Here is a 12,433-nt window from a genome sequence, read left to right on the forward strand (position 1 = left end):
GCTGCTTTATAGCGGCCGGGGATGGGCGCCGTGTGTATGCATGGCGGGAGGGGGGGGGGCGCCACCGCGCCGCCCGTGAGGAATCAATGGAAAGGCTGACCAGCGGCAGCCTTGGCATAGATTCCCCGCGGGAAACCCAGGCGTTGTGAGGACGACGAGGCGGGGGTCGCTGACTCGGCGAGCCCGCAGTTCGTTCCCGCCAAAATCACTTGCCTCGGCGCCCCCGGGCGCCCCCCCCCCCCAGCGCGCCGGGTTCGGCCTGGATCAGTCAGCGCCAGTTTCGGCCAAAACCAGCGAAAAATAGGCTCCCGGGGGCGTGACTAGGCCGATTTTTAGGCATCGGCGCTAAAAAATCGCCTGGGGGGAGGGGGGCTGTTGGGGACGCGGCTGGAGATGCTCTTAGGCCTTGTATTGGTCTTGTATGACTTTGTTTTTGCTAGTTTGTGTGGTTCTGTTGGCTGTGTATATCTTAGTCACACAGAGGCCTAAAGTGAACTCATTTGGATTGTATTCCCTTGAAACTAATCTTTTGAGGTCTATGATAGCTATATTTGGATGAGTTTAAGATGAGAAACACTATTTGAATGTATGTGCAATGCCATGTACCTCTTTAACTTTATACAACGTCTGTAAGATGAAAATTGTATTTGTGCATTCATCACTAAAAAGTACGAGGATGTCAGCATATTCATTTAATAACTCTTTGCTTATATTTTTTTAATGCAAAAGTGCCGCTAAATTAATTCAGCTACTGGACACTAGAGTCCTCTCAATTGGGCTATTACCACACTCCAAAGATCTAGGCTGGGAAGGCTGGAAGAATGACGTAGCATAACACAATTCGGGTTGTACAACAATTTAGGAGCAGATGTATGCACACTAAAGCTAAAGTGTACACCAAAGCAACAACTTTAGAATTTTTTCATCATTATCTCTATCAAGCGTAGCACATTAGATTTTTCGCGGGAAAAAGCATAGCATGTTAGATAAGCTCAATTATGCATCGTTGGAAACCTTTTCCCTTTCTGGAAAGCCAATCATTAATTTTGTGTGGCATATCTGTGACCGGAGAGCTTGCATACACCAAGGCAGTCATGTCATCTTCTGCCTATATAAAGCACCCCATTACCAACCTTACAATTCAGGCCAAGAGTTCCAACCAACACAGAGAGCTCTCCTCTTAAGACCTCTCCCTTCTCTCCGCCAGGAGTCTAGGGTTAGAGAGAAAGAGTGAGCGAAGAGCAAAAACAACCTCTAGCCCCACTGTTGATTTAATTTGCCAGCAGGCTTGTTGTCAACTTCATATCTATCTCATTTACCTTCAATATCTTCGTATCACAATGGCTGGCCTATCCATGGAGCACCCTTGGGCATTCGCCTTCGGCCTACTAGGTATATTATTCTCAACACGAACAAAAGATGTCCTCGAATTACCCCTTGTATTATGATAGTTTCTTATTACAGCTGCTATTTGCTAGTGCAGTACTAGTAGGCTACTTTGTGTCATTTAAGATCAGCCTTTCGCAACATCTATCTATATATGTTATCTTTGCCACTGATTGAATAACTGATGTAGTCTAGTACTAGCACTAGTGACATCTAGCTCGGTGCACCAAGAGCCCATCAAGAAACAACAACAAAGCAAATTTGCCTATGTTTTTTTTTTGCAAACAATAAAGCGCATAAAAAGATGTAAATGTGTCCTGCAATTATCACAACTCGTTGCTAACTTCGCTAACTTTGTGCTGTGCAGGCAACATCATCTCTTTCACGAGCCTCCTGGCCCCGATGTAAGCAACTGTCTCTGTCATTTCTGGTTTTCATTTGATTGATCATGTCAATAAGTTCTCTCATAACTAATGTACACACAAACCTAAAATATTAGACCAACATTCTACCGGATCTTCAAGAGCAAATCCACGGAGGGGTTCCAGTCGGTGCCCTACGTCGTGGCCCTGTTCAGCGCGATGCTGTGGATCTTTTACGCGCTAGTGAAGACCGGTGAGGGCCTCCTCATCACCATCAACGCTGCCGGCTGCGTCATCGAGACCATCTACATCGTCATGTACCTCGTCTACGCCCCCAGGAAGGCCAAGATTTTCACAGCCAAGATCGTCCTCCTACTCAACATCGCCGGTTTTGGGCTCATCTTTCTCCTCACTGTCTTCGCCTTCCAAGGCGAGACCCGCGTCATCTCGCTTGGCTGGATCTGCGTCGGCTTCTCCGTCTGTGTCTTCGTCGCGCCGCTCAGCATCATCGTGAGCCCTCGACTGATAAACTTAGTTGTATATATTGTTGCTCATGGTGCGACCTTTGTATGTGTTAACTCACTATTTGTTCTGTCCATTCCAAAGGGTCGTGTCATCAAGACCAAGAGTGTGGAGTACATGCCCTTCTCCCTCTCCCTCACGCTCACCCTCAGCGCCATCGTCTGGTTCCTCTACGGCCTGCTCATCAAGGACAAATACGTCGCGGTAACTATACAACCCTTATATTGGTCGATACATATACGCATACAATTCTCAAGCATGAGCACTGACGATCAACTTTCTGTTTCCAGCTCCCAAACATCCTTGGCTTCACCTTCGGGATGATCCAGATGGTCCTCTACATGTTCTACATGAACGCGACGCCCGTGGTGACAAGCGATGTGAAGGAGGTGAAGGAGGCATGGAAGGTGCCTGCAGAGGACCAAGTCGTCGTGATCAACGTCGGCAAGGCCGACAAGAGCTCGTGCGCTGAGGTGCGCCCGGTCACTGAGATGGCTAGCGCCGTGGACGTCCCCAGGAGATGCGCTGCTGAGGCGGCGGCGCCGAGGCAGCAAGTGATGGCGGTGGACTTTGCCCGCTCTGTCGAGGTGGTCTAGATGCAGCCACGCATGGCTCATGCATGAGTCATGCAAGCTTTAATATTCGTACAACCTTTCTGGAGGGTATGCAGGGCTCTAGATTCCCGCATGCGGGGTATGCGATGCCTTTGTTCTGTTATATCAACGTGTTGATAATATGAGGCATAAACCATGTATCTGCAGTGTATAGTGCAGGTGCCAGTATTGTTGCCCATCTGAAGTTTCCTGAGAAATTTATTTTGTAAACTACAGGAGAATCTGTCTATGCCGAGTAGTCGGCTGTTTGCCAAGTGTTGTTTCATGGGGTGCTCGGCTTACAGGCCAGTATGTCGAGCACCGTCACAAAACACTACGCATATATACGGTACTCGGCATACAACCCATGAACCAATATGTCGAGCATCTTAAAATACACTCGACACACACTTGATATTAGGCAAACACAAAAAGAAAAGAAACACTGGGCACGCATACACAAGTTGCTGGGCAAATGTTTCACCTCGTGTCTTCTTCGGTTGTTGTTGACGGATCTGCTACTGTGGGTGTAGTATGCTCAGTGCCTCTTGTGAGGTACTCGACAAACATTATACGCTAAATGTATGCCGAGTACCCAAAAAAGCACTTGACATTTTTCTAATCTATATCCTCTATTATTTGTTCTTTTTATTGTCCGTTTCTTTCTTCTATTTTCTATATTTCTTCTTTTCACAGCCTTTACTTTCTACTCCACTATATTATTTTCTTTGTTCTTTTCATTGTACGCATTCTTTCTTCTGTTTTCCTTTTATTTTATTTTTTCTAAATTTTTCTTTCTTTCTTCCATTTCCCTTTCTTTCATATTTTCATTGTATTTCCTTTTCTTCATTTGTTAGTTTATATGTTTATTATTAATATTGAAAACGGACCAAATTACATGAAATCATGGCGACAAAGCGTTGGGTTTATCAAGCAGGTGCTGGTCTCGTTCCTCTCACGGCCTTGAAACTTTTTCTGCACTCAACTGACACATGCCAGACACTGGCCCTTTCCCGGGGTCGTCTACTTTATCCGGGTCATTTATTGCATTTCTAAGGTTTTAACGCTAGAAATTCTAGATCTGCTGCGATGACATGAAGACATCACCAGAAATGGATTGAAAATTCCTATTTGCAGTCTTTGTCCCATGCCCAGGCCATGTGCAACCAAAGAGAGGGAGGCCAGGGCCCAGGGGGCTCATGGCTAGGCCGTCAACATGCGGACTGCTATGGTTTCAATCCACGAAAATTCATACGAAGTCAAAAATTCATGGGACCTGGCAGGATGTTGTTATATGCCCCTGGAGGCTGTGGTAAAAATTTGAGAGCTTTACGCGTAAGTCTTCTCAGAGATTGCACATAGACTAGACCATCTCCCAGGAAAGATCTAGGTTTCCAGAGGGAACGGATCATGTTTTATGCGAACTGGTCACCAATTCATTTGTTGGCCTTCATAATTTTTTTACACTCAACATACAAAACTACATATTTCATGTTAAAATTTGGCATTTTTAGAGCTTGTCTGCCATACTTAATACATTAAATGAATTCCTAGGCATTTAATGTATATAATTCAAATTTTAACTGCAGGTACATGAATTCATAATTGTCAGAAATGGGTTGAAAAATATTATAACTGGTCTTTAGTCTATGCTTATTAGCCCTTATACCATTAAATAACTGGAGTGAGAAACACCAGGGCCGAGACTTGGGCATCAACATGGAGCTTGGTACTTATTAATTATGTGAATTTTGAACGAAGCAAGAAAACATGAAACTTGCCATGGTTTCATGATATCACCCCTAGAGGATGTGGTGAAAATTTCAGAATCTTTTGCAGAAGTCATCACATAGACTGCTTAGAGACCAAATCATCTCTGAGGAAGAATCTAGATTTTGAGGACGAACGTGTTAGGTTTGCATGCGCAACGACGGCTTCTTCATCTGTTGGCCTTGAAATTGTCTCTACACCCAGTATAGAACATTACAAATTACATGTCAAAATTTGGCATTTTTTCAGGGCCATTTACTATATTGAAGTCACCAAGTGCATCTCTAGGCATTTAAACTTTTGAAAATATTAAGTCAATATAAAATTTATGGAAACTCCTACATAATAAATTATTCGTTGTATATTAAATATAAAAAATGTATTGAGGTATACAAAATAATAAATGTATTGTGTGTACACGTATTGATTTTGGGAAGTCATAGAAATACAGTTTGCTAAGTGTAACACTTGGCAAAGCAGTTCTTGCATTTTGACTGGTCAATGCCAGACTCCCGCAGATCGTGCCTCATGGTCATAAATCTAGATCCATCATTCAACGATGCGTATCCATTCTCCCCTCTCACTTCTCTCTTACCGTCCTCTTCTCTCTCTCTCTCTCTCTCTCCCCCTCCCCAAAGCATCTTTGCACCCTCTCTCCCACCGCCATGCGCCTCCTCCCCCACCGTTGTAGATCGATGCCATAGTAAGACCGCCGTCGACAATGCACCTCTGTTGTATGCCTCCCCCTTGGTCTGAATCAAGGCCACGGTGATGCCATTGTCTACCACCAACCATGATAGGGTCAACTACGACCTTTTTTTGTTTCTGTTCATGCAGTATGCCAAGCACCTGGTTTTTGGTACTCGGCATACACTATGCCAAGGATCGTGATTTTGGCATTCGGCATACTACGACTGCCACGTGGCATTGTCGTTTCGTCGGTTGGTGATCGCTGCTAGGTATATAGCTTAGGCCCTTCCCAGTGCTCCATCGTGGATAGGTGCTAAGCATGTCACATAAGCAAAAAAATGACATGGCACATCATTTAATGAGGGGAGATAGCACTTTGGTGACCTCAGAAAGAATCAATGCCAAGCACGAGAACCTAGGAAAACCATTTAAATGAAACAACTTGACTAATGCATGAAACACTTTAGGTGCTAACTCATTAAATAAAGTGTGCTTAGCAACAATAAGTTAAGCACCTATGCATTGGGAAGATGAGTTGCTAAGGTATTTAATGCACTTAGCACCTCATGTAAGCACCTTTGTGTTGGAAGAGGTCTTAACAACTAGTTGGGCTCCCAACATCAGGTTTTTTAGTAAGAAGCAAGATTTCCCTCAGTGATAAATGAAGATATCAATCCGTGGAGCCAAAGGTATCCCTAATGTCTGCAAGTGCACAGAGTTTTTTTCAAGCATAATTCACTTGAAGTATTTGCATGTTTAATTGTCGAACCCATAATTCACTACCAATCATGCTGCTATGCTATCACAGACGTAACTACGCCCACACCCAAATTGGAAATAGATAACTCTGATCAATTGCTAGGAGGAACAATAAAAAGGGAGTCTAACTATGTAGTAAACTGAACGGAAAATAAATACTAAACTAAGCAAAGAAACGAACTAAGGAGAAATAGTGGAGGTTAGTAGCACCCTGTGACTGTGGACGACGGCGCTCACATGTGCAATGTCACCTTGCGTTGATCGAGCAATCTAATTATGGTGAGTCATACTGAGACAAGTCAATTGTTCTACTTCTCGTCATACATGCATCAGCTAACGAAAGATATAGAATTCACAAAGACCGGACCAAAGGAAACAATTTCTATGGACAACCGTTCACCCAGGGGTCTATCGGTTTACAGAATCTACCTATCAACTTCATGTGTGGCCCAGGGAGTTGAACGTCTCCGACTACGTCTCTGTACCGGGCGACTCCAATCGCTAAATTACTGCAAAGGTAAATGAAAACATCAAGAGGACACACATAAATGAACTACATCCATTTGACACATGTACTAGATGTTACTCCCTCCGTTCCAAATTACTCGTCGGAGAAATGGATATATCTAGAACTAAAATACATTTAGATACATCCATACCCGCGACAAGTAATTCAGAATGGAGGGAGTACATCGTTCGGCCCGATGACGGACGGGAGATCCTAACAATGGATGACCATGAGCTGGTAAGGTCCCACCGCCATGGCCCCTCCCCAAAGCATCGTTGATACATCTCTCCCACCGCCTCACGCCTCTGTGCCCCGACGCTCCCTCCTCCCCCATTCCGGATTGACGCCATAATGAGGTTGTCGTTGACCATGCACCTCTGTCGTGCACCTCGCCCCGGTCTAAATCAAGGCCGCGATGACGCCATCATCTCCCACCAACCATATATCACGAGTGTCCTCCTTCCCTAGTGCGGATCGAGGCCATGATGAGATCGTCGTCGACCATGCACCTCCGTCGCACCCCATCTCCCTCCCACCTCCATATCGAGGCCACAACGAGGTCTCCCCCAACCACGCACTATCACGTGCCTCATCCCTTGTCCAGTCTGGATTGATCCCTTGATGATGAATTTTTTTTGTTCCTATTTACACAATATTCCGAGCATCGTGATGTTGGCACTGCCATACTACGACTGCCACTTGGCGCCATAGTTTTTACCGGCTGGTGGTCGCTGCTAGGCATATAGCCTAATTTTTTTGGAAATGGAGGCGTACCTCCGGCCTCTGCATCATAATGATGCATGCAACCATCTTATTAAAAATCCTCGAAGTAGCATAAAGTCATAAAAGTGTTACAGTTCGCAAGCGGGGCGAAACAAAGAAATGAAAAGTACATGCTCAAAATCGCAACCAGTAAAGCAATGTAAAGGATAAGCTCCCTAGACTCGTATCCTGTTATGCAACCGCCATCCGAACCGGTGAATATAGCTCGTGCTACCATCTTTCATTGGTTGCACCCAGTAACCAAAGGCTCCATGGAGTCGATAGGAGTGAGTAAGGATCACGCACGGATCCATGCGGTAGCTTTGAAGATGACCTGCAAGAAAGTTAAAGTGTGTTGTCTATTAAAAATCATATCATTCCTACAGTTCCATATAACCCAAAGAAGAGCACATATTCCAATCCGAATACGAGCCGCGGTAATATGCTCAACTCCAGCTAACCACGTACAACGAGTCAATGTCAATTGAAGGAGTAATGTTAAAGGCTATATGAATCATTCTGCAAAGCAATTTGGCGAGTGGGCACTCAAGGAATAGATATTGTATTGTTTCATCATGATCACGAAAACAATAACGCGAACCACCTGCCCATCGCCTCTTTATTAAGTTATCCTTGGTGAGTATTACTTGATTGTGGACGAACCACATAAAAAAATTAACACGCAAGGAAACCTTAACCTTCCAAATGTGTAACGATGTTGAGATTGGGCCAGAATTAATCAAATCCATGTAGAAAGATTTCACCGTAAATACCTCATTTCTAGCTAACTTCCAGTGCGTCGAATCCCGTTGGTCGGCTAATTAAACATCTATCAATCTCCGAAGCAAGTGCATCCAGGCAGTCCATCGCTCACCAACTAACGCACGTCTGAACTGAATATTCATGGGAGTTGTCTGAAAAACTGTGCCTACGTAATCCTCTTTACGTTGCACAATGTTATAAAGGGTGGGATATTGTACGGCTAGGGGCATCTCTCTAACCACGTATTCTCCCAAAATCTTGTTGACATCCCATTGCCAACCAAGAATTTGACCGTACGAAAGAACAAGTCCTTCGTTCTCATGAGTCCCTTCCAGAATGGCGAGCCAGTTGGTCTCATGGTAACCTGGGCAAGCGTTTTCGACTGCAAATACTTATTGCACAGAATCTGTGCCCACATACCTTACGGCTCTGTCTCTAACCTGTAGAGCCATTTACTCATAAGGCATTTATTCTTGATTTCTAAGTTCTCAATGTCGATACCCCCCTGATCCTTGGGTTGGCAAAGAATATCCCATCGCGCGATGCGATATTTCCTCTTGGCCTCATCTGACTTCCAGAAGAATCGAGATCTGAAGAAATCAAGTCGCTTTCGCACCCTTTTCGGTACCTCGAAGAATGATAATAGGACCATCGACATACTAGTCAGTACTGAGTTAATCAGTACAAACCGACCTCCATACGACATAAGCTTAACTAAGCTTTTTTCAATTTGATCTTCGATGCACTTCCATGGTGATGAATCAGTATGCCCAAATAACTGAATGGCAAAGAACCTAATTCACAGCCGAACAATTGTCTATAAGTGTCTTGCTCTTCTTTGGCCTTCCCAAAGTAGAACAACTCGCTCTTGTGGAAGTTTATCTTTAATCCAGACAATTATTCGAAGAGACATAATATGAGTTTCATATTGCGCGCTTTTGCAATGTCATGTTCCATGAATAAGATACTGTCGTCAGTGTACTGTAAAATGGAGACTCCCCCATCGACCAGACGAGGGACTAACCCTTCCACTTTACCGTTTTGCTTGGCCCTACCAACTAGAATGGTCAACATATCGACCACTATATTAAAAAGGAGAGGAGACATGGAATCCCCTTGTCTCAATCCCTTGTGTGTCTGAAAGTAGTGACCGATATCATCTTAACCTTGATTCCAACACTACCCTTCTGGACTTGAGAACCCACTTGGTTCCGCCAGGCCTCACTAAATCCTTTCATGCACATTGCCTGCTGAAGGAAAGGCCACTTAACGTTATCATATGCCTTCTCAAAATCCATTTTTGAAGATAACCCCATCTAGCTTCTTCGAATGAATTTCATGAAGCATTTCATGCAGAGCGACCACCCCTTCAAGTATGTGTCGCCTTGGCATGAATGCTGTCTGACTCGGTTGTACCACTGAGTGAGCAATCTGTGTCAATCTATTGGTACCCACTTTCGTGAATATTTTGAAACTCACGTTAGGAAGACATATTGGCCTGAATTGTTCAATCCGAACTACCTCTTCTTTCTTTGGCAACAGCGTAATCATACCAAAGTTAAGATGAAACATCTCTAAATGACCGCTAAAAATCATGAAACATAGGCATAAGATCATCCTTAATAAGATGCCAACATTTCCTATAGAATTCAGCTAGAAACCCATCTGGTCCCAGTGCTTTATTCGGTTTCATTTGCGAGATTGCATGCAGAACCTCTTTCTCAGTAAACGGTGCAGATAAAATACCATTCTCCTTTGCCCGCAGCTGAGGGATATCTCCAATAACAGATCCATTTAGGGACACCGTGCTTGCTTCCGGAGGCCCAAAAAGTTGTTTATAATAATTAGAGATATAAGCTTTCAGATTCTCATGCCCCACAATTGTCCCCTCGTCCTATTCAAGCTGCATTATTTTCTTCTTCATATGTTTACCATTCGTGATCATATGGAGGAATTGTGTATTGTCACCCCGTTGGACAACCTTAAGCACTTTGGCACGCAATGCCCACTTGAGCTCCTCTTCTCTAAGAAGGGCTCGTAAGCCTTGCCTAGCTTCGGACTTGGAGCTTTGCTCATCAATCGTAAGAAGGTTAACTTCAGCTTTTAAATCTAGCGCTTCAATTAATTGGGTGAGTCGCTCTTTTTCTTGTCTGTATATCCCGCTCTCGTTTTTGGCCCAACCTCACAAAAACTATCTTAGACGTATGATTTTATTTTGCCATCTCTCAATACTAGTTCGTCCACTAACATGCTTTGGCCATTCGCGTGCAATGATCTCCAAAAAGTTTTATTTCTCGAACAAACCTAGTTAAAAAGAGAAAGCATTCTTGTTCGCAATATGTGTAGCCTCTTCCAAGTCTACAAGATGTGGTGTGTGTTCTGAGATCGCCCTCTGCATCACATGAATCGACACTACTGGGTACTTTTGTTCCCATTCCACACTAGCGAGCACCCTATCTAACTTCTCATAAGTCGGAGTGGGCAATGAATTGGCCCATGTAAATTGTCCACCGGGGAGCTCAATTTCTCTCAAACTAAGACTCTCAACAATCATGTTAAACATCATAGACCAACGTCCATCAAAATTGTCATTGTTCTTTTCATCTCTCCTCCGAATTATGTTAAAGTCCCCTTTGACTAGGATTGGCAGAGTCTCATCTCCACAGATCCGCACCAAGTCGGCTAAAAAATCTGGTTGGAGTTCAGGTTGTGCCGCCCCATATACAGCAACTAGAGACCATCGGAAGCCATCCAATTTTGATCTCACCCTAAACTTGACCGCAAAATCTCCCCGAACCACGTTAAGCACCTCAAGCGTTTCACACCAAACCCCTAGTAATATCCCACCAGATCTTCCTCTAGGAGCTAAGACGTGCCAATGAAAATCAATTCCTTCGGATAAAGTTCGAAGGAACTGTGAGGTGAAATTATCCCGTCGTGTTTCCAGTAGCGCAATAAAATCTAATTTTTGCTCTATCGTTGTCTCTGCCAAGAACCATCATTTAGCCAAGTCAGCTAGACCTCTGCTATTTCAAAAGATTCCTTTCATAAGACATCATGGAATTTTTTCTTAAGCTTAACCCTAGCACTTCTATGAACCGCTGAAGTAGGATAAATTTTCCGTTTCCAGGGTCGCTTGGGCTTCTCCCCATCACCCTTTGGGAACGTAGGATCGACAGAACACGAGACAGTGCCCTCCATCATTAGAGGCTCTACAGTGTCCATAGTATCTGACCCATCCCCACCTTCGGCCTCCGCACTAGGCAAGAGATTATTACATATGTTTTCAAGAGCAATCATTCCTAAATTCTTCATGTCATCGTCATTCATAGGTTCGACTGATGCGAGATTCCGAATTATTTCAGAAGCCTGCTCCGCTTCTAAATCTAAAAGATCATTTACAGATTTCACAACCTCCTTATTTGAACCCAAAGATATACCTAAGTCATTTGCCTTATCAACAATTTCATGCTCGGTGAAATGCAGAATTGAACAACTCTTATCGAAAGGCATACCTGTAGTTGCCCCGACATCTCGAAGCTTCGCTGCCCTCTTGGCGCGCCCTAGCTGCAGGTCATCGGTATCTGGCTGTCCCTGGATCCGGTTGCTGACACGCCTGCCAACCGTCACCGGATCCGAGATCCCACCGAAAGTGATAAGCTCCTCCGTAGTCCTCTCCTGAGGCGTGTGCTCCCTGCTCGCACGCCCTTTCCCTTGTTGCCGGTGAAGAAGGGTAAGGCGTGGTCGAGCAGGCATATCCAATGGTATTAATGGGAGAAGGAGACCGTGGAGCCACCTGCTCGATAGTCCCACTCCCCCCCAAACCGTCAACGTGGCATGGCCCCCGTCCGTGCTGCCCGGCGATGTCGCGCGGTGAGGAGGTGTCGCTGGCCTCCTGCCCGCGCCCCTCCCCAAGGTTGCTCAGAACCGCCGAAGGTGGGAGGGTGCTGCGGGCCTCCGGCCCGTGCCCCTCCCTAAAGTAGCTCGACGCCGTCGCCGGTGAGCGGGCGCTGCGGGCCTCCTGCCCACGACCCCCCAACTCGCGATTGGCAAACCAATGTCGTTCGAACCAACAATCGTGGAGGTCACTAGAGCACTCCTCTCCACTGTGCCCAGGCTAGCACCAGAAGGTTCGTGCCGTGCCTCCTGTGCGACCGGCTCTCCGATGACCATCGCCTCAAGTCTCGGCGTGACCGTCAACCTGGAGTCTGCCTGCTGAGAAGAAAGAACCTTCCGGGACACACAGTCAGGGAGCATTACCGGTGGTAACTCAAGTTCCGCCGGATCATCCGCCTCAACTCGGTTGCTCCATAACCGAT

General features: G+C 45.2%; 1 protein-coding gene across 1 annotated transcript; it reads left to right on the plus strand.

Annotated features, from left to right (window-relative positions):
• The first annotated feature begins 1,139 nt into the window (after positions 1-1,139).
• Positions 1,140-3,097, plus strand: LOC119318466 (bidirectional sugar transporter SWEET13-like). The gene is made up of 5 exons (XM_037593025.1): positions 1,140-1,392; positions 1,754-1,790; positions 1,886-2,258; positions 2,355-2,474; positions 2,561-3,097. The coding sequence occupies exons 1-5, from the start codon at positions 1,341-1,343 to the stop codon at positions 2,864-2,866; spliced, it is 888 nt and encodes a 295-aa protein (XP_037448922.1). The 5' UTR covers positions 1,140-1,340; the 3' UTR covers positions 2,867-3,097.
• The last annotated feature ends 9,336 nt before the right edge of the window (positions 3,098-12,433 follow it).

Source organism: Triticum dicoccoides, chromosome 6A (assembly GCF_002162155.2).
Source record: "Triticum dicoccoides isolate Atlit2015 ecotype Zavitan chromosome 6A, WEW_v2.0, whole genome shotgun sequence".
In the NCBI taxonomy this organism is placed as follows: domain Eukaryota; kingdom Viridiplantae; phylum Streptophyta; class Magnoliopsida; order Poales; family Poaceae; genus Triticum; species Triticum dicoccoides.